Raw genomic sequence first — 20,386 nt, forward strand, 5'->3', positions numbered from 1 at the left:
CAGAGCTGTGTCAGGAATAAAAGTGGATTGATAGAATAGCTGTTTAATCATCAAGCTCTTTTGTTAGGCCAAGCTTTGTTGATCTTTTTATTCTGCTTCAAGTGATGTGCTTTAGTTTTCAGATTGTTTTTGAGCTGTCTCTTTGTTCCTTTAAATTCCCTCTGTGGCTGCTTAGTAAAAACTTAGCTGATCAGTGATTGCACGCTGAATTATGATCTTGGACAAATGTGAGGCTGCTGTAGGCAAAGTTTATGGATTTAAAAGTGAAATGCAACTACAGATAAGTTCCTTATGTCCTGCAGCATAAACCCAAGATTCACCCTCCAGAGAGTTCCCATCCATGCAGATATTACCTCCTTCTGATGACTCTCTCTCCCCTTCTCCTTCCACTCATGCTTTTTTCCCCTCTTGTTTCTCAGGTCCAAGCAGAAATAAAGAAGTCGTGGAGCAGGTGGACATTAGCACTTGATTTTAAAAGGAAAGCACGAAGTGGGAGCACAACCTACAGTTATGGACCAATGGTTTCCCACACCAGCATCACAAATGTAGCCACGAGGGGGGCACTTGCCCTTCATCTCAATACAAGACTTATACCAGGGACCCTCAATGGACACCGGAATTTACCAGGTTATGTAAAAAATGGCTCTATTTCTGAAAACTCTATGCCTTCTTCTGGACCAGAGCAGTACAACAAAGATGAAGAGTACCTGAATGGCTCTGGGCTTTATGATGGAGACAGACCCACAGTACTTGTTGAAGAAGAAAGAGAGACAGTGATGTAAGGAGAAGAAGAGAAGAAACAAAAGGATGAAAAGGGTTCCAGGAGAGCATTTAGTGGGCAAAAGAATATCAGGCCACACAATGGATGCCAAGGGTTTCCATGCCTTTTCTCTGTTCTGTGGAACGAGAGGTTAAGTTATATGGGAAAAAAAAAAAAGCCACCAATGTGGCCAGTGCTTGATCACACACATATATCCAGTGATCTAAGTCTCCCCAGTGTTAATGGAGGCAGGGCTATCCACAGGCCTTTCTACCTGCTGAACAACAGAGATACTGAGAGTTTGTGGGGAGGGTTGCACAGCAGCACCTGGTCCTTTCACTTCTTGGAAAACTTGGGCAGCCAAGGAGGATGGGAATCTCACCCAGTAAAGCAAGAGTCTGCAGGGAGCATACGTTGTCACCTTCTTGCAAGGGTACAAACCACCCTGGGCATCAGTATCTTTGGTTTGGTTTGCTCTTTCCTTTTTGAATCTGTCTGGTAACACACATGAGAATGACCAAGGCCCTTCAGGTACCGTAGCTGCCCATTCTTGTAGCCAAGTTCTCAACATGGACAGCTTGGTACAACTTGGGACATGTTCTTCCCTTGGGCATTCTCACTCCTTGGCAAAAAGCTCCTCTGGGATGGGCAGGTTTAACAGCTCATGGTCACTAGATGAAGGCAAAAAACTGTATTCTTCTTTCCTTGACTTGAGTATCATAGCAAGCCAGAAAACAGTGCAATTTTAAGATGGGAAATGCAGTTACCAGAATGTGTGACATCTTTAGTGTGACATTTTCAGTCTTCCAGGTTCAGCAGTAGAGATGGGCCCACTCTGCCTGCTCCCAGGCAGTTTGAGATGGGGAAGAGTGTTTGCAGATCTTCAACTGTGTGTCTTTGTGTGTGTGTGGCTAAAATCAGCTCAGAAGGTCACTATCTCAGCCTCCCTCTTTGTGGATGCTCATGGAAACAGACACCAGTAATGTTCTTATAAAGTTACACATTTCTTCTCATTCTCCCCTCTAAATTACTTGTTTCTCACTAATCCAAACACTCATGAGATGAAACACAAGATGCTGGATACAGTCAGGCAAGCTTGCCTTCATGAAGTTCAAGGGCAAAATCTGCTGGGTGTAAGCACAGAGATGGCTCGTGGACAGTCACCTTCTGAGCTTCTTCTTTCTTTCCCATTCTTAGTAGCCAAGACATTCAAATGAGTCACACATACATACAGACATCTGGACAGCATCTTAGCTGGTGTGATTAAGTATAATTTCAGCCAAAGTCACCGTTTTTGCCCAGAGATGCTTAGAAGAGGAAATATTGGGATTGCCTGAGAAGGGAAGAGCAGAAGAAAATTTAGGTTAGATGTTCATAAGAAAATCTTTAATCAGAGACTGGAGAGGCACTGGTACAGGCTGCCCAGGGAAGCTGTGGGTGCTCCATCCCTGGAGGTGCTCAAGGCCAAGCTGGATGGGGTGCTAGGCAGACTGAGCTGGTGGGGGGCAACCAGTCCATGGTGGAACTGGATGGGCTTTAAGGTCCCTTCCAACCCAACCATTCTATGATTCTATAAAATGCCTGATTCCAACAAGAGAGAGAGACCAGAGTATTTTGTGACTTGCTGGTGGTTTTTTGCAAGGAGAGCCAAAAGGTTGTTTCCTGACACAACTCATATCTTCAGCAATGACAAAGAGATATGGCTCTTGTTGGCCAACAGTGTTTTTCCTTCACACTTCAACCAGGTGAGCAGCTAGGAAAAGGTCTCTTCCAGTTCTGAAGCATGATTCAGAATTTCACACTAATGGGAAATTAGGAACGGTGTCCGAACTTGTCACTTCCTCAAAGAAAAAACTCTGGTTGAGCTGGCCTGGATCCTCTCTTCAGCCCATCCTATGTCACTATTCCTTTGCTGCAGTCTGAGAGTCAGACTCTCGTGGTTGTTTTATTTCTTCTGGACAAGTTTCTAGAAGCTGAAGTATTTTTTACTTCACCTGGCTGTTACTGAAATGGAACAGAGATCAGTCATTGGGGCAGTTTGCAGAAGTCTTTTAGGATGCAGGTGGGGCCTATGGAATGTCTTACCATCTATCCTGATCCTTTAGGTATGTCTGCTGTGGCATACCAACCAGCGCTTCTGAGATGCATCCAGTCACTTCACACTGCAAGCTCTGAATATTTATTAAGGACTAAATTCTCCAAAATTCTGAAGGAGGTCAGGGTGAGCCTAGAGATCTTGACTTGTTTTCTGTGTCTCACATCTTTAGGCAACCTCTCAGGTTGAAGCCCAGTGTAGTAACAAACCTCCTTGCCTTCGCATCTCGGGGTTTTTGATTTGGACTTGGTAGGGAGCGTGGTGGCTAAGAGTCAATCCTCTGCAAGGCACTGAAGCACCTCTCAAACAGCCGCAGACCTACATGAGCCAGTCTTTAAAAGCCAGTATTTATTTGTGATGTTCAGGTTTTTTTCTTTATTTTGTATCATCAAAAGAACTCAAAACTCCTCATAACCATTCATCACCAAACGGCAGCTATTGCAACATCGGGTTTGCAAAGCATAACCCTTTTTTTTTTTCCTTTTCCTCGTGCTCTCTTATTGTTCTTGTTGCTTCTATGAGCAATAGTAACAATGCTAACAGTAGTATTACAGAGAGGTTAAGTAATCTTGCAAGAGAAGTCAGCTCTAGTGAAAGTTTGGCATGGAGAGCTCTGCAGAAATCTGGGTCAGCCCTGCTCTGCTCGCTGCTCGCCTTTTCCTCGCAGACATTGGCACAGCCTCAGGAGGGAATCAAAGGGGCAGAAGTTCTTACCAGAGTGTGTACAGCTGTTATTCAGCATCCCGTGTGGCTGAGCTGCCAATGAGAGAGAAACACATTGAGTATGCTGGCTCTGGTTTTCTGCCCTTCCAGAAGTACGTTGTGCTTAAATCATGCCAAGTAGATGCAATGATCTTCCTTTTTTTTTCTCACTCGGAGGAATTACTTGGTATCATTTCACAAAACAAAAAGGCGTACAAAATAAAAGCCACCAACAAAACACCAAAAACACTAGTGACTCACTGTTTATTTGTGTTTCTTACAGAGAACTCAAGATTAATATCATGTTTGGCAATTGCTTAGCAAAGTTCAGGGAATTAGCAAAACCCATAAAACGAGTTATAAACAAATTCAAAATCCCTCATAAACAGAAATGCATTCATCACTAGATTGTTGAGAATAAATGCTTAAGAACTGATGTTAAATGTAGATAAAATTTACATGCACGAGGAATGTGCATGGGAAGAAATCTTTTCTTGATCTTTTCAAATACTGATCATACACAATAGATTCTTTTTCCTTGGTGTTTGTGTTCAGGAAAAATAAAGGGAAAATGCCTATACCATAACAGGGGAATACTTCTGCTTTTAAAGATACGGTAGAATGTAATGTCAAAGTCTGCTCCTCTCCTGCTGATTGCAGACTGCACTGTTGGCTGAGTGTATAGGCTGTGCTGCATTAGCCAGGGTCCAAGGACATTCTCTACTTTCTCTTTGAGAAGAAAAGATTAGACCCATGGTGCTTTGAAACAGAGAAGAAACCAAAATTGGCTGTTTTCATTTGTCCTGGAAGGGCAGAGAGCCACAATGTTTAGATATGGAATATGGTCACCTTCACTTTTCTCCTTCACCAGGAGATGCAGGCACTTGCAAGGACAGGGCTGAGATCTGTCCCTGTTCTTTACAGGGGAGCTGGACTTAGATGGCCAATAAGGGTCCCTTCCAACTCAACTGATTCTACGGTTCTATGATTCCATGTCATTTTATCCCCATGCAAAGGTCCAATCCTCTACAGGGTGACAGTTCCCATCCTTTCTGATTTACACATGGGCAGAGAGACATCCTCAAGCTTACTTCTAGGGGAGGCAAAGGCTTGACAAACCTGGTTGCCTCTATTTCACCACCTTTCCTTCCTCCATGGTGTCAGCTTTATGTCCTTTTCTTCCCTTCCTGTAAACCAGCTGGCAATATGCAGGACTGATTGCCACTGAGATGCTGGACTTGGGCAGGAATCTCCCTCTCTGGCAGGTTCATCTTGTGGTACCCAGCCCTGCACCTCATCTATCCCACCCATAGCAGCTCAGTCTGCTAATAATCCTAATAATTCTACTTGATCTACCTCCTTTCTGAATAGACATAGAAATGTTAACGTTTCTTGGACTCGTGTTTCTTAAGGATGACTTTTGGCAGCTCCTCATCATTTCTGCTTTGCCTGCATTTGTGCAGACAATTGTTCTTACACCTTCTATAAACTGTTTTGTCTTAGTTCAGATGAGATCATGTGTTGTCCCCTTCTTCACCATTCCTCAACTCTGCTGCATCTTGTCTGATGCATATTAGAGCCAAATTAGTTGACAAAGTTCTCCCAAAAATTGAACTGCTCAGCTAGGGACTGGCTTCCTTTATTTGTTTGTGGGCAATTGGATGAAAGCTGCAGAACATCCACAGAACTGGTAAGAATTTTTTGTTTTTTAAAGACTGAAAATACACTAAACATGAAGATCTCCAGTTTTTTATTCCTTTTATTGTTTGGATGGATTCAGTGACTGTCTTAAAAGTTTTTAGATTTCTGAGTCCAGTCTTTCAAAAAGTTAAGGCACCTCAGTGTGTTTTGTTTTCTTGTTTTTTCACGGGCTAATTTTTTCTGCATGACTTCCTCCTAGAATTCATTGAAAGCTGCAAGTGGGATTACTGATAACAAGGACGTCCTCAACTCATCTGTATCTCTCACTCTCTTCAGTGTTTCTTTCACTTGAGATAGGACTGCATGAAATAAGAGAAAGCACTTTAAGAGTTGACCTTCAATGGAGAGGTTGCATGAACCTGTGAAGTCCTTTCATATGCAATGTTGCTTCTTATACAACTGTGCATTTTTCCACCTACTGTTGCCCATGAGTTTGCCAAAGCCCGTCTGTGCCTTCTCATAGAAAGTTACGCAGGAGTATCATGGTTCACATCCTCTCTTTTGGGCTTTATCTGGATTTTGTGACATTTTGGCTGTAAGAGGAAGCAAAAGGAAAATGATCTGGGGCAGCATTTTCCAGCCTTTGGGGTTAAGGGTTTGGTGTGTGCCTCCTCAGCCATGTAGCCTTTGTCACAAATGGGCATTGCTCTGGTGGCTGCAAACTGTAAATCATTCAGCATGTAAGGAAGATTTATTTTAAGGCCACAAGCAGATTAAGGAAGGTCTTCACCGTGCCACTTTCCCACTAAGAGCACTTGCTGGGGGAGAAATCGTGTTGCACTCTCAGGCAAGTCTAGGGAATTGATGTATTTATTTATTTTTAATATAATGGAACAGGTTTGATTTTTTTCTTATTATTATTTTTACTTCTGTTGCTGACGGGTTGCCACATTCTGCAGCATAAATATATGGACATATATGATATTCCTGGCAAGCTATGGAGGTGTTCAGGCATCCAGTGTGACTCTCCAGACAGAGTAGATTTTATATCCCATTCCTCTAGAGTATGCTGAAATGAGAAAAAATATTAAACTGTAAAGGAAATGGGTTTGCAAAAGACCCTATAAATAAATTTCCATCATGATCAGCCAGGGCAGTCTAAATTTGCCTCAAAATATGTTTCAAAAATGGTGTGAGTAAAATAAGGGGGATGTCCATCTCTGTGGATGTCCGTTGGAAGGCAGCTCTCCTATTTTTGCCTACAGAGGAGAGAGGTTGAGCCTATAGGACAGCAAATACTGTTGGCCCAAAGGAACGTATTGTTTTGAGGCAGCAGTTCATTTGTATAAAAGTTATTGGGCTCACCCTGTTCCACTCAAACTATTTTAATGGCCTCTCACAAAATGAAAACTTAAGCTTAGGTCATATCTAAGGGTGGGAGAGCAAAAGAAAGCAGAGGTGGGTTGTTGCAAAGACGCATGATTAGCTAAAGGAGACTAAAATATTGGTGGTTTTTCCAATAATGACATGTTGCCTGGAAAGTCTGAGCCAGAAGTATTGTTAGTGAGCTTCATTTAGTGATTAGCCCAGAGTTTATTTGGTATCTGTGTATGAAGGCTGATAGTGAGCAGGGGATCTCCAAATCCTAGTACTTTTTATTCAGTGCTCGTAAATATCTTCACTGACTTCTCCTTGATTTGTAAGTGCTTCTGAAGATTTTAGAGCAGAGATGTACTGAAAGTCCAACAGTTGAATCTGAGACTGAGACTTGGTCTTCTGTCAGTGCTAGCAGTCCCCCACCTCACCTGTAGCATTAGGTGGTGGTGCTCCAGAGCAACAGGGGAGATAGAACCAGCAGCTTTCTTGGATCTTTGTCACTGCTTCTTCCTAGTGGGTAGAAAAGCCCAAAAGAAGGACATCTGCTGATAATCTCTGCTGAGTGGACACTTCTTCTCTTCTACCCTCAGATTTTAGGGGCATGGTTTATTGGGCATGATGGGGATGGGCTGGTGGTTGGACTAGATGATCTTAGAGGTCTTTTCCAACCTTAATGATCCCATGATTCTATGATTCTAAATTCAGGTTGGCTGGAGTTTTTCTCTACATTTACTTTCCTTTCTTTCCAACCTGGCCCTAGAAAAAGAAACCCCTAAAACTTATTTAAAGAAGTCCTTTAAGAATTTCTTTTTTCCATTTTTCCTGGATGCAGATCCAGGCTTTTTAATGGCTCGAAGTCAATCTCAACTCTCAGAATCAAAACCAATCTGAAACATTGGGATGGGAACATAATTTGCTCAGATCAGCTGTACCACACCCTCATCACATCATATCCATTGCATTGGGTGCAGAGCAGTGGCACCCTGACAGAGCTGAAACATTGATGTGACAATATAGTCTTTTATTTTTGGTGCATTTTTAAGACAAGTGAACCAAGAGCAAGAACTAGACTAGCTTCCTTTAAGTTTAAGAATGATGATAAACAAGAAAAAAAGTCATAATAAGTCATTCTTTATTTATCTCATCATGTTCTGTTGAATGTGCTGATGGTTACCATGGAGTATCTGGTTTTCTGTCTTCTCCTTGGCAGGAGGAGTCCTCTGTGGTGGAGAGAACAGATAAAACGAGTGGATAGAGTAATGTGAAGCCAATCCCTAGGGCAGGACAGTCAGGAACAGATCTGATCTTGATTTTATATTCACTGGCAGAAGGCAGGAGCTGTTCCTCTGAAGTTAATTGAGTTAACTCGGTCGTATGCCAAGGCAAAACAGATCTGAATCTGGACCACAGTTCAGGATTCATTTACAGTTTGCATAATGGAATTAAAATAAAGCTTCCAACTCTAACTACAGAAGTTGTCTGCTGAGAATTGGACCCCCATCTTGCTGTTTGGGATTAAATGACACCCAAGACATCGGCCATCACACGAAATATTGTGTTTTATCTGTGCCTGCCGAGATTACTCTATTCTCCCCACTGTGGTCACTTAGCCATACTCAGCTGTTTCAGCTGGTAGGGATTTTTCTTAGCCCCTTCTTTTTTCTTTCTTTTTTTTTTTTTTTAATCACGTGAAGTTCAAGTTTTCATGCCAGCTTTCAGGTTTCAGGTAGCCCCACAGTTTCAAAGTTCAAGATAATGTCAACATGTTGCCGGGATTTGGGAGGCAAGTGGGAAAAAGAATGTGAGAAGCTAAGGGAAGTCACAGGAGAGCACTGAAAGGACTATCAAGTAAGGTTCAGTGAAACCTTTCCCACGGACCAGGGGAAGGTTTGCCGACCTCGGCATAGAATTTCAGCCTACAACTGAACTCGATCGTGTTTTGCTCATTGAAGGTCTTGAGCTGTTCAGTATGACCTGCAAAGCTCATTCACCGTATTTCCATTGTCAAGGGGCTTGTGTTTAGATCTGACATGGTTGTTAAATATTCCTGTTTATGATTATTTTAATGTTAATGCTCTCATCTGCTCATGTGATTTCTGTGTCTTTCTCTAGGTTGGTCCATTAGTGTTGCTTTGGGGGGCACTTGCAGAACTGTTTCTTGACTTGCCTTTCTCTGGTGTGTACCTAACCAGGACTGCCACCAGGTTGAATGCATCAGTACTGATGGGCAGCAGTGTTGCTTTGAAAGGGAACCAAAGGCAATATTTGCAAGAGCACAACAAATGTTGTCCTTATTTGGAACAGATTTGCAAGACTCCAGAGAGGCAGGGCTGGGCTGGAGATCACCTCAGTCTGGCACACTGCACAGGAGCCAGGAACAAAAGAAAAAGGGAAGGAAGAGCTGAACCAGATGAGCATCAGTAATTAAGGAGTCCTATAAGTTTGTCTTCTTTTCAGGCAGGTCCCCCTATCCAGCATAGATTGAACAGAGCTGGACACTGTTGCATGATTAGACTCCCTCGTAAGCAGAAAGTGTAAAGAGCAAATGAGGGATTCAACAAATTCTGTGCAAATTTCTCTTCCTGATTCTCACTGGCTCTTTTTCCTTCTTTTTTCCTTTGGGAAAAAAAAAACAACCAACCAACCAAACAAACAAAAATTATTGTAATCTTACCACAAGAACCTGGTTGTCAAACCCATTTCTCCAGGGTCCCACAGAGAATCTTCTCTCTTTGACCTTAGGAATTGTGATTTTTTTTTTTGCATGTGGACTAAAGAATGTGATGGTATTTGATTATATTCCTCGCTCTGGGCAAACAGCGTGGTGGGTAGCAAGACAGATGTGCCAGTGTCAACATGGAATGAAATCATGACAGCGTGAAAACCAACTCCAAGACTTCTATTGATTTCCACGGAGTGGGATTTACTCTTCAATTCACAGGAGGAAAAAAACTTTCAAACAAATGACCTCACCCCAAGACTTTGCCTACCACACATAATTCAGGGTGGCTTTTTGCTTTAAATCAGTAGCGCTACAAAACCAGAAAGCAGAGATCAAGGGGTAGATGGTGGTCTGAATAGCAGTCGCCTCTCTCAAAATGCTTGACAAATGCCAACATTAGGTTTTGCATTGGGGTTGGCTTCTACATGTGGGGACGTGGTATTTTGATGGAAAAAGGCATAGGATTAAAATGTTTGAAATGGATGGGATGAGCTTGTGCTGGGCTTCCAGATGCTTGTGTCTATGTCCTCTGAAGAAGAGATACAATGGCCATGTGAGAAACTACTTAAAACAAGTTTAACAAAGAATGTTCTCCAAACAGAGTAGACTTCGGGTACCTAAAACAGAAGGCAAAACAGTGACTTCACCAGGGAAACAGCATCCACTTAAAACAGAGCATTACAACAGGCATGAGCGCTTCTAAATATAGAGCTGGATGTTTCCTGCCAGACTGAGCTTTTACCTTTTTATTTTTCTCTATCTAAATTAGTCACTCTTCCTCCAGGGCTCCAGGGAAGGATTAGCATGAAGATATTTGCTGATAGACGTGAAATATTTTGACAGGTTGGGTTTAAGAAGAGCTGGTGGAAGAGGAAAGGCAGTTGGTGGCAGAAGAAGGTCAGGTGCATCCAAGCACCATCACCCACCCCCATGTCCAAAAACGTGATGTCAAACTCTTGACATTTGCATGAGCTGAGGCATGCATGAAGAGACAGATCTGCTGCTAAAAATCCTTGCTGCTTCTCAGCAACTTCAGGGTGAACAAACCATGGTGGTCACCAGAGGAGATGGGATGTGGGCATTAGAAAAAGGACTTGGCCATTCCCAGTGGTTTGCCAGGCTTTTTCCAGTGGGATATTGGCTCCTTTTCTTCCTAGGATGAGCAGGAGGGAGAAGAGCTGGGTCGTGCTCTTCCCCCTCCCACTCCCCTGATTTCACTGAAGTGGATTTAAAACCTTGTTTCACTTCAGAGGAGGGACAAGACTGAAAAACTAATGGGCAAAACTGTGATTTCTTTGTACATGTTACGAGGACATTGCCTTGGGTGTGTTGTGAGGCAGACATTTTGGTTTACATTCCTCCACTTCTGCTTTCTGTACGGACCAAAGTAATGAGCGGAAAATGACAAACCACAGATGTATGTAAAAAGGGAATTAAAATAAAAAGAAGCCTTTATTGATTCTCATGAAAATATCTCCCTTGTGTCTTTTCCTGCCTATGGACCTCAGAGCCTCTAAAATCCTTTAGGGGCACCCTTAGGTGGACCTGGTGTTCCTGTATTCAAGAAGAGGGAGCTCAAAGAGATCCTACAGTTCATTGTGGATAGAGAAAGATGGGAATGAATTCATTATGAGTATACAAAGATGGGTAGTAATTATGTGTCTGATAACTGTTCATTGCAGGGAACTTGGACTAGGTGGCTTTTATGGGTCCCTTCCAAATCAAACAATTGTATGATTCTAGGACACTTTGTATTGGGTGGTTTTAATACCCGTAAGCTTATGTTTTTCAGGATAGTGAAGAATAAATTTGGTTGGCTTCAGCCTCTGTTTCTTGCTGGACAGCAGGTTTAGAGATGTGCTAATTCAGATGCTGAAACCCTTCTCCTAAGCACAGTTCAGTTCCAACTACTTATAAAAATTCTGGTTTACCATTGATGAAATTTAAGGATGTTCCTCCCTGAGTCGCTGTTTAGTTATGGCATTTCTTTCGATGCAAGTGCTTCACATAGGAGGAAGAGCTGGGCAAAAAAATGCTCCAATATATGGTATAGTGCATGAGAACACTCCAGCACACTCATGTTCCAGAAATGCATTCATGCCATGCTGCTCATGCAGACATGCTAGCATTCCTCGCCTGGCTAACTACAAGTGAAAAAAGGGACTAACCTTTTATCCTCTTCTAAATGATAAGCATTGAATGACTGGCCTGATTTCAAAAAGCACTCAAGTCCCAGCAGCAAGGAGTGGGAACATGCTGACCAAAGGCAGTTGCACAAACAATTGTTCCAGATGGAGCTCCCCAGGTCTTGGCAGCAAATGAGATGGTGCCTTATAGTGCCTTGATCCCATTCATAGACTAACATCAGTATCAGATAACATTCAGGAGAAAGAAACAGAAGACAGAAAGCTTTGTCCCAGTTGCTCTCTGACTTACACACAAGTGATAGCAATCTAGTGGCACGCATTTCCTTATGCTGACAAGTGAAACCCAATAATGAGATTTCCCTTGGGAAGAACAGCCACACCGTAGAAGGCATTCTCCCTTAACACATATCCCAGGTGATTTCTACAACGCTACTTTGGTGTAATTCAGGAGTACATCTAGCCCCTGTCCCATTTCTATTACTTACGTGCGAGTAAGCTTCACACACAGACTCAAATTTGAACACTGGAACTCGCTAGAGCCCAAATCTCTGTGTTCAACCAAGCTTTCTTTTACCTGAATGTAAAGGAACAGGACAGAATGCCTTCTATTCCAAATTCCTCCAGCTCTTCCCAAGCACAGCATGAATAGATGACTTCAGACCCAACACAACTTGTATGAGGTCCATTCTTATCCCTCATCTCAAAACTGTTTCCTGCACTATTTGCACTAACTTTCAGCGGAGTAAAAGAGCGCATGACATCCCTCTGGTCATGCCCCTAATTGTCAGATGGAGAATGCTATAGAAAATTGCAGAGAGAAAAAACAAAGCAGCGACAAAAAGGCAAAGTGGACAAGGAACGCTTCCATCTCTTGTCCCAAAGCATACTGTAATCTTAGTTCTGCTGCTCTCCTAATGCGGCTGCAGTGGCTATTTTGAAGGATGCTCTCATGCCACCTGATACATTGACAGTATTGATGTCAGGAAGGGTGCCTCATTCCATTCACAGCTGCGTGATGCCTTCATCTCACACAGCACAGACAATGCAGGGTGGTTCCCTGGAGTGCTGCCCTTGCAGAGTGAAGACTGTAACTGGGCACAAGCAGATGCTTTGTGAGTATGAAATATAACCACCGTAAAACCTAACTGATGGAGGCTTTTGCAGAACGTCATCCCTCTGGCTAGACTGTTCTGTACTTTCAAGCACTCTTTGGACACAAATTCATTCCTCCCATAGCTTTCCCCTACTCATTTAGTCATACCAAAACTAGGTGGTTTCAGAGGATCCAAACTTAAGCTCTCTATTCCTGTCATGCACGAGGCTGAAATGAGTGGTGACTCCTTTCACACAGTCCTATCTGAGATCAGGACCCTTCTATCCTTTACAAACACACTATCCTAGAATCCAGAATCGTTTGAGATGGAAAGGAACTTGAAAGGTCATCTGGTCCAACTCCCCTGCAGTAAACAGGGACACTCACAGCTCCATCAGGTGCTCAGAGCCCCATTCAGCTGAACTTCAATGCCTCCAAGCACGGGGCGCCCACCACTATCTGAGCAACCTGTGCCAGTGCCTCATCACCCTGACTGTAAAGAGTTTTTTCCTTATATCCAATCTAAATTTCCCCTCTTTTAGTCTGAAATGATTTTCCCTTGTCCTATCACAATAGACCTTGCTAAAGAGTCTGTCCTCTTCTTTCTTATATCCCCCTTTAGATATCGAAAGGATCATGGATTAACCCAATAGATGCCGACTACCCCCATTTTCCATTGATGGTTTCAAAGCACCCGTCTGCTTTCTTCCCAAACACCAACACTCAAAGTGTGACTTTATACACCAAGGCTTTTAAGGTAGCCAGTGTAGCAAGTTCACTATGCTGGCCAGTAGTGGACAGAGGAATACAATATACAATATAGATGAACCTATAGAATGTGGGAATACTGAACCAGAGGTAGACAAGTCAGATTTAGATGCACATAAAAACATGTATATTTTTCCCCTGTGAGAAGCAGAAGGCTCAGTTTGCTTCTGGCTGAGAAACAGGCAGTTCTAAATCTCTCCACTTCTCTCTCTCTCGAAGAACAAAAACTCTGCAAAGAATTTTCCATTTTTCCGTGCTCCTCTGAATGCCATGAAGATTAACAAGTAATATTAGCTCTGCTGAAGTGCCTTCATCTGCTTGTGGAAAATAGAAGACATTTAAGCAGCCAAACTTAAGCAAGAAAAAAAGTTAAACCCAAAATATGTCTGTTTGGAAGCAACACCCCTTTGCAGAAGGGAAGGATTGATATCTGCCAAAGTGCTAACAGCTGTTTTTTTTATATGCAGTCCTATATACATTTTCTGTAGGAGGAACACTGGATGCAGCAATGGTGAATGATTTATCTGAAGCAGCAGGTGTATTGCAAGCATCATTTCAATCTGTCATGTGCATGCATGTGGGGAGGGAGGAGAGCTTCGATGAGTGATTGTGGCCACCTTTGAAGCAGGATGTAGGTAGTGCTGTGAGCCAACTAGGCTACTCAGCCGGTCTATCTGGAGTATATCTATCAGTTCTTGTATCAAAATAGCACGTGTAAAACTTGTTGAATGAGTTTCATGGCCTGATGGGGAGATAAACTACCAAAATCACCACTGTAAAGCAAGAACCTGAAACTTAGGACTAGAGATAATGGCCTCAAGTTGTTCCAGGGGAGGTTCAGGTTGATATCAGGAGAAATTTCTTCTCAGAACGAGTGGTGATGCAGTGGCACAGCTGCCCAGGCTGGTAGTGGGATCACCAACACAGGAGATGTTCCAGAAACGTGGAGATGTGGCACTGAAGGGAGTTGTCTTTGGGTATGATGGGGTGGGTTGGGGTAGGGTTTGGGGCATTTCAGAGGTCTTTTCCAACTTTAATGATTCTCCGATTCTAGCTCACGTTGTTAAAGTCTGTTCTTTGTGAGTTTAAGTCCAGTTCTTACCATTTTGAGCAGGAATTTGAATGATGGTCTTTTCCAATCTTAAGTTTCAAGTCTGGTTTTACAAAGTCTCTGCCCCTTTCCATCTCCTTCGGTGTTGCCGTGGTTCTTCCTTTCCCCTTAAGGAATAACAGTCCCAGAGGGCATCTTACCTCACCAGAAAATGACCAAACCAGCTCTCCCATTATAAGGTTTTCTGAGGGAGGCTGATAGGAGAGAGCTGTGTCTGAGTAAGAGAGGTGTCATAGTCCTAATGCAAATCCATGGCTACGATGGTCTTAGTGGTGTTTTCCAATCTTTATAATTCTACAATTCTATAATACAGAGGTGAGATCAGGGGAGCAGGAGAAAGCATGCAGTGGAGCTAAGTGAATAAACAACCAGAGTGAGTCTGCTGGAACATGAAATGCTTTTTAATGAGCATGAGCTTCTCCAAAATGTCAAGTATCATTTATTCACTTATGCCTAAGTCTGAGGAACATTTTGTTTAAATCACACACGGCAGCAGGGCCAGACCCTGTGTTCAAGTAAATCAGCATAATGCCACTGAGCTCCAAGGGATGATGTTGATTTACAGAGGCACAACACAACTGCAGTTGTAGGGAAGTTCTTGGGCTACCATCCAAGGTATGGTACAGGAGAAGAGAGAGAAGGTTTAAATGAGTACAAAAGGTCTGTGACAAGAGGCATGGTCCCATTCATAGTAATCTGTAATCTGAGCTTTGCAGCCCTTAGAGAGGTTTGCCTTTATGCTCATCCCAACTCAGTTTTTTTGGACCTACCATCCAGAGGTGCAGCTGTACAAGGCACTGCCTGAAATTCCATCACCTTCCATTTTCAACTTGCATTTTCTTAATGATGTTCAATCTCCTGCAGCTTTCTACCAGGATAAACTTCTGCAGGTCTCCCATGTGCTCCTCCATGCCTATGGTCTTGGCCATAGGCTCAACCTTGTTCCAAGGTCTCCCTCTCACTCTGCTGAACGAACCAGGCAACGGTGGTTGTACAGCTGTGAAGGAATGCTTGGAGAAATAAACAGCCCGTTACTTTTTGCCCTACTAAAATAACAGCTGGTATTTCGTTATTAAATGAACTTTTTTTTTCTCCTTCAGCAATTCACTGCGGCATGTTTGGATACCAGAGTTGTATGTACTTATGATGTCGATATCTTCATTTCAAAACCTTGCCTTCCTGAATGCAAGATGTTGCAGTTTCTGGCGACTTACACAGAAACAGTCCTGAATGCCATGATTTGTGCCATGGAATCTCAGAAGACAAATCTGGGAGAGGGGTAACCATTTGGTTCTGAGAGAGGACCACAGAATACAGAGTATTTTCAGGATTGCTGCTGGTGAACTCGGCGCGTAAATTCACTTACAAGCTCAACAAACAATGAATAAAAACCAGACAGCTTGCCTCTGCTCTTGATAAACATTTTGAGTCAACAGCCCAGAGTGAAGTCAATAAAACATGATCTCCAATTTTACTTTTGGGAAGACACGGGAAAATAGTATCTGTATTTGACTTCAGGTTAGAGTTTGGCCGTGCTTAGTTTTTCTCCACAGCTATGAGGGCTGGAAATTTAATTTGGATTTGAAAGAAAGCTCGCTTCTTTGGTAACTACAGAAGTGGAGTCCTGAGAGGGAAATGCCAGCTCTTGGGAAACCAGCAATAAACTTACAAGAACCAGCAAAGAACTGAGCTATATGGGGGCATGTCTGGCAGGAAAAAGCCAAAAGAAAGAAGGCATGAGTCTAAGCCAGAGGGATCCAATTAATCCAGCAAACTATTCTTGTTTATGATTGCATAAATATTTCTGGTTAGCTCCTATCTCCTAGCTCCCAGTCACCAAATTCTAATCTGCACAGTTAGGAAAGCACATCTTTGTTGCATTCTCTGTGAGTGATCTCCCTAGATAAAAGAACTGGGAGGTTTTGGAAGTCAGTTCTTTAGTTTCTGCAAAGAAATAAAACGTTAAACCTCTGGAACGCTGCAGAAGTCCTGCTTTCCCTCATTCCCTCAGTAATCACATCTATGGCTGGAGGGTTTGCCCTGCCTTGGATTTAGCTCTGTTCTGCTTTCTTTGTTCAAACTCCCACCATCTTTCTGTATCTTGCTCTGGATTTGGGGGAAAGATAATTTCATAAATCTCCACATGTGTCTGAAATATTCCTTGTTTGCAGCCTAAAAGTAGCAATTAACCAAAACCTTATTCAAAATTCATTCCAAGCTGGCAAACATCCAGTGGCAGCCAGAGAGCACCACGTTGTACCATGCTTGTTTTTAACCCTGGTTTTTCGTATGGGGAATACTTTTTCAGAGAGAAATCACAGAATCACAGAATGGCTTGGATTGGAAGGGACACTAAAGATCATCCAGTTCCAACCCGCCTGTCAAGGACCGGCTGCCCCCCACCAGCTCAGGCTGCCCAGAGCCCTATCCAGCCTGGCCTTGAGCACCTCCTGGGATGGGGGACCCAAAGCTTCTCTGGATAGCAATGCCAGATCTCATTTCTCTGCGAGAAAGAATTTCATCCTAATCTCTAACCTAAATTTTCCATCTTTTATTTTAAAGTCATTTCCTTTTTATTTCAAAGGGAACTTTCAGTGTGACTCTCATGATTAATACACCAACTAAGTAGTTCCTTTAGATTCATGTGACACTGATAAAGATAACCATCCAACGCAGGGAAAAGAGTGATTTACACATGGGTAGTGAGATTAGGAATTCACTGGGAAAACAAACAGGTTATTTTGCAAGGATGTGAGGCTGAAGTAAGACAGCTTGAGTTTGGAATATTATTCCCTGATTAGTCTCCCTTCAAAGTGTCACAATCAGTTCAATTTTCAATTAACATACTTTCCAAACAGTAATATTTGTGTGTGCCACATTCCCCATTGTTCCACTACAAACTGGTAACAACAGTCCTCTCCAGACCTCAGCCCAGACAACCAGGAGAGCAGAATAGAAGCACACATGATGGCAAGTCTGGAAGAATTCAAAATTAGGTTTGTCACATTCCTGTAGAATAATTTAAGCTGGAAAGAACCTGCAGGTGTCATTGGGTCCAATACTCTTCTTGAAACAGGGCTATCTTTAACATCATACCCAACCCCAGAGGGTATTCAGGACCACGTCCTCTTGAGCTCTGAATATCTCCAGTAATAAAGATTCCATAGCCTCACTGCACACCTGTTTCATTTTCTGACCAGCCTCATAGTAATATACTCTATTTTTCTAGTATTAATCAGAAACCCCAGGCAGCTCAAGTCAATTTTATTTCATTCTTCAGCTGCCTTTCAGTTTTCAGCCTTTCCCATTTATTTTGATTGGGAAGTGCCAAGAACAGACATAGTTGAGAGTAGATTATATGAGAGGTCTTCAGCACACTGAGACATCCACGTCCACTACAAATAATTGGAGGGGTCTTATTGGTAGAGTGCTTAAAATTCTCTGACCATAATCCTTACTAAGACTGATTGGTAGAATGACTTATTGTCAAATCATTGTGTCACAGCGAAGATGTGAGAGGAACAATCTGACAGAGATGGAGAAGGTAAACCCAGGCGAATAACTGTATAGTATAGCTTTAAATAGGAGACAAGGAAGGCAGAGAATGCAACTCTGTCTTACAATCAAGCTCCCAGCCTGGAAGTCACCAGGAGATGCCACACAACAAGTCCCTTGGGCCTCTTCCTGAGTTTGTCATTGCTCCAGGACTCCAGCAGGCTGCAGGAACTCATGGGCTGCCTTGAAGGATCTGGAGAGACGTCTACTGAATGTTTCCTTCATGGGGAAAGTCAGATCTCAGAACTCTTATTTTAACTTACCAAGAGTATCAGAAGAGAGTTGTATAGACACAGGTCAACTCTTAGTTTTGGCCTCAGAGCACAGATTCGGGCTTCACTCAGCAGAGAGCATCCTGTCTCCAGTTCCTCCCATGCAAACGCAAACGTGAGAAGCAGCCAAGCCCACAGTGCTCACAGTTTTAGGTCAGTCAGCTTTACTGAGTGCTGTCCCCTGTGTGAGGCCGTTTTTCTTTGCAAGGTTTTCAGACAACATCCGTTCCTCCTCCTGACACAAACCACACTACGCCTCTTTTGTGGTTGTTCCTGGCTGACCAAATTCCCCTTGTACATGATGTTACAGCTCACGTTCCTATCTGTATCAGCTCTGCAGTCACATGCTCTTATCTGCATTGGGTTGCTCTTGGTTTCCTTGCCTCTGACAAGTGTGGTTTTCAGCTGTGTTGAACTCAACAGCTTTGCTCTTCATACTCTATGCTTTTGCCCACAGTTCTGTGTGAGATGAGTTCCAAAAATGCCTCTCAAGATACTGAAACCAAGAGAGAGTTGTCACTCCAGACATACCCTGTAGACCTCTAAAGTATAATTCTCACATCTCCAGGCTGCCTTTGAGCATCTGTAGAAAGAGTTTACCCACTGACACATGCACTGTCACCCAAAATTACATTAACACATCTCTGAGATGAATGGTTTGGGTTGCCTTCCAGCCCACTTCTGTTGCAAGCCCTCTGCAGATGCTGGCATGGAGCTGGATGAACAATGGGAGTTTTGCTTCAGTGAGTGAATCACAGAATCATCAATGTTGGGAAAGACCTCCAAGATCATCCAGTCAAAATGTTCATCTCCCACCAATATTTCCCCAATATACCAATTCCCTTAGTACATCTGAATATCTAGACTGAGCTGAAAACAGAGGAAAAAGGGGGAAGGAGGAGAGAAGAGTTCTGCAGGCAATATAAAATTCTCTGTCAATTGACAGCTTAATTCTGGACTTTCCATTTTCAGTCAACCTGAAGCTCAGTTGTTGGGCCCAAAATTCAATGGGTTCTTTAGGTTGAAATTCTTTATTTTTGAGTCTCAAGGCTACAAAGAACTTTGCTCTCAATTCCATGTGGTGGCCCTGTTGCTCTAAGACTATCTTTTTCCCGTGCTTTGGTGTTTTTTCTCTGTTCAGGTTTCCTGATAGGGTGGGAGGGCTGCCCCTCCACCTACCAGAGCAGTATGCATATAGTGTGAGCCTTAGAGTGGGGGTTTTGTGACTTACAGATAGAGCATGAGGCTGCATGTGTACGCAACACCTACTGAGAGAGCACTGCAATATGGTTCCAAACCCAGCATGCTTTGTTAGCATTTCACAAAGCACGTAGCATATATAAGGCTAAGACATAATAATGCGTTTCATACCTCCTACAAATGCAAATTATTTCCCAGAAAGTGGTCCATAGCAGCTTAAGATGCAGGTATTGTAATTCAAGCTCACATATGCACAGGTAGGTGGTAGCCCATGGTACATCATCAAGGCATCAAGTCCTACCCCTTGGAACAGTGGTGAAACTGGCTTCTGGAGATCCTGTCCACTGAGAATTCAACTTTATGAGTCTCACTGTGAGCTCAGGGACTCAGAATTCCAGTCCTGCCCTGGGTTCAACCCCTGGGTTCCCACAGGGATCAGTTAATATCTTCATCAGTGACACTGACAGTGGGATTGAGTGCATCCTCAGCAAGTCTGCTGATGACACCAAGCTGTGTGGTGCAGTTGACATACCAGAGGGATGGGATGCCATCCAGAGGGACCTGGCCAGGCTGAGCAGTGGGCCCAGGAGAGCCTCATGAGGTTCAACAAAACCAAATGCAAGATCTTGCAGCTGGTTCAAGACAACATTCACTACCAATACAAGCTGGGTGATGAAGGGACTGAGCACAGCCCTGCCTAAAAAGACCTGGGGGTACTGGTGGATGGCAGCTGGACCTGAGCCAGCAATGTGTCCTCACAACCCAGAAAGCCAACTATATCCTGGGCTGCATCAAAAGAAGAGTGGCCAGCAGAGAGAGGGAGAGGATCTGCCCCTCTGTTCCGTGCTGTGACACCTCACATGGAGCACTGCACCCAGATGTGGAGTCCTCGGTACAAGAGAGACACGGACCTGTTGGAGGGCATCCAGAGGAAGCCCACAAA

At 43.2% G+C, this 20,386-nt stretch overlaps 1 protein-coding gene across 2 annotated transcripts in view; it reads left to right on the plus strand.

Annotated features, from left to right (window-relative positions):
- Positions 1-16,335, plus strand: part of PTH1R (parathyroid hormone 1 receptor) — a 117,977-nt gene extending 101,642 nt beyond the window's left edge. Inside the window, exons 13-14 of one of the 2 annotated variants that reach the window (XM_085226902.1) lie at positions 420-627; positions 15,517-16,335. In XM_085226902.1, the coding sequence (XP_085083028.1) occupies positions 420-627; positions 15,517-15,563 (255 nt within the window). In that variant the 3' untranslated portion in view covers positions 15,564-16,335. Of the gene's footprint in view, positions 1-419; positions 10,769-15,516 lie in introns of those variants that run through there. The other variant, XM_010712289.4, reaches the window with a different exon arrangement.
- Positions 16,336-20,386: the final 4,051 nt, after the last annotated feature.

This window comes from Meleagris gallopavo, chromosome 6 (genome assembly GCF_905368555.1).
Source record: "Meleagris gallopavo chromosome 6, MGAL_WU_HG_1.1, whole genome shotgun sequence".
NCBI lineage: Eukaryota > Metazoa > Chordata > Aves > Galliformes > Phasianidae > Meleagris > Meleagris gallopavo.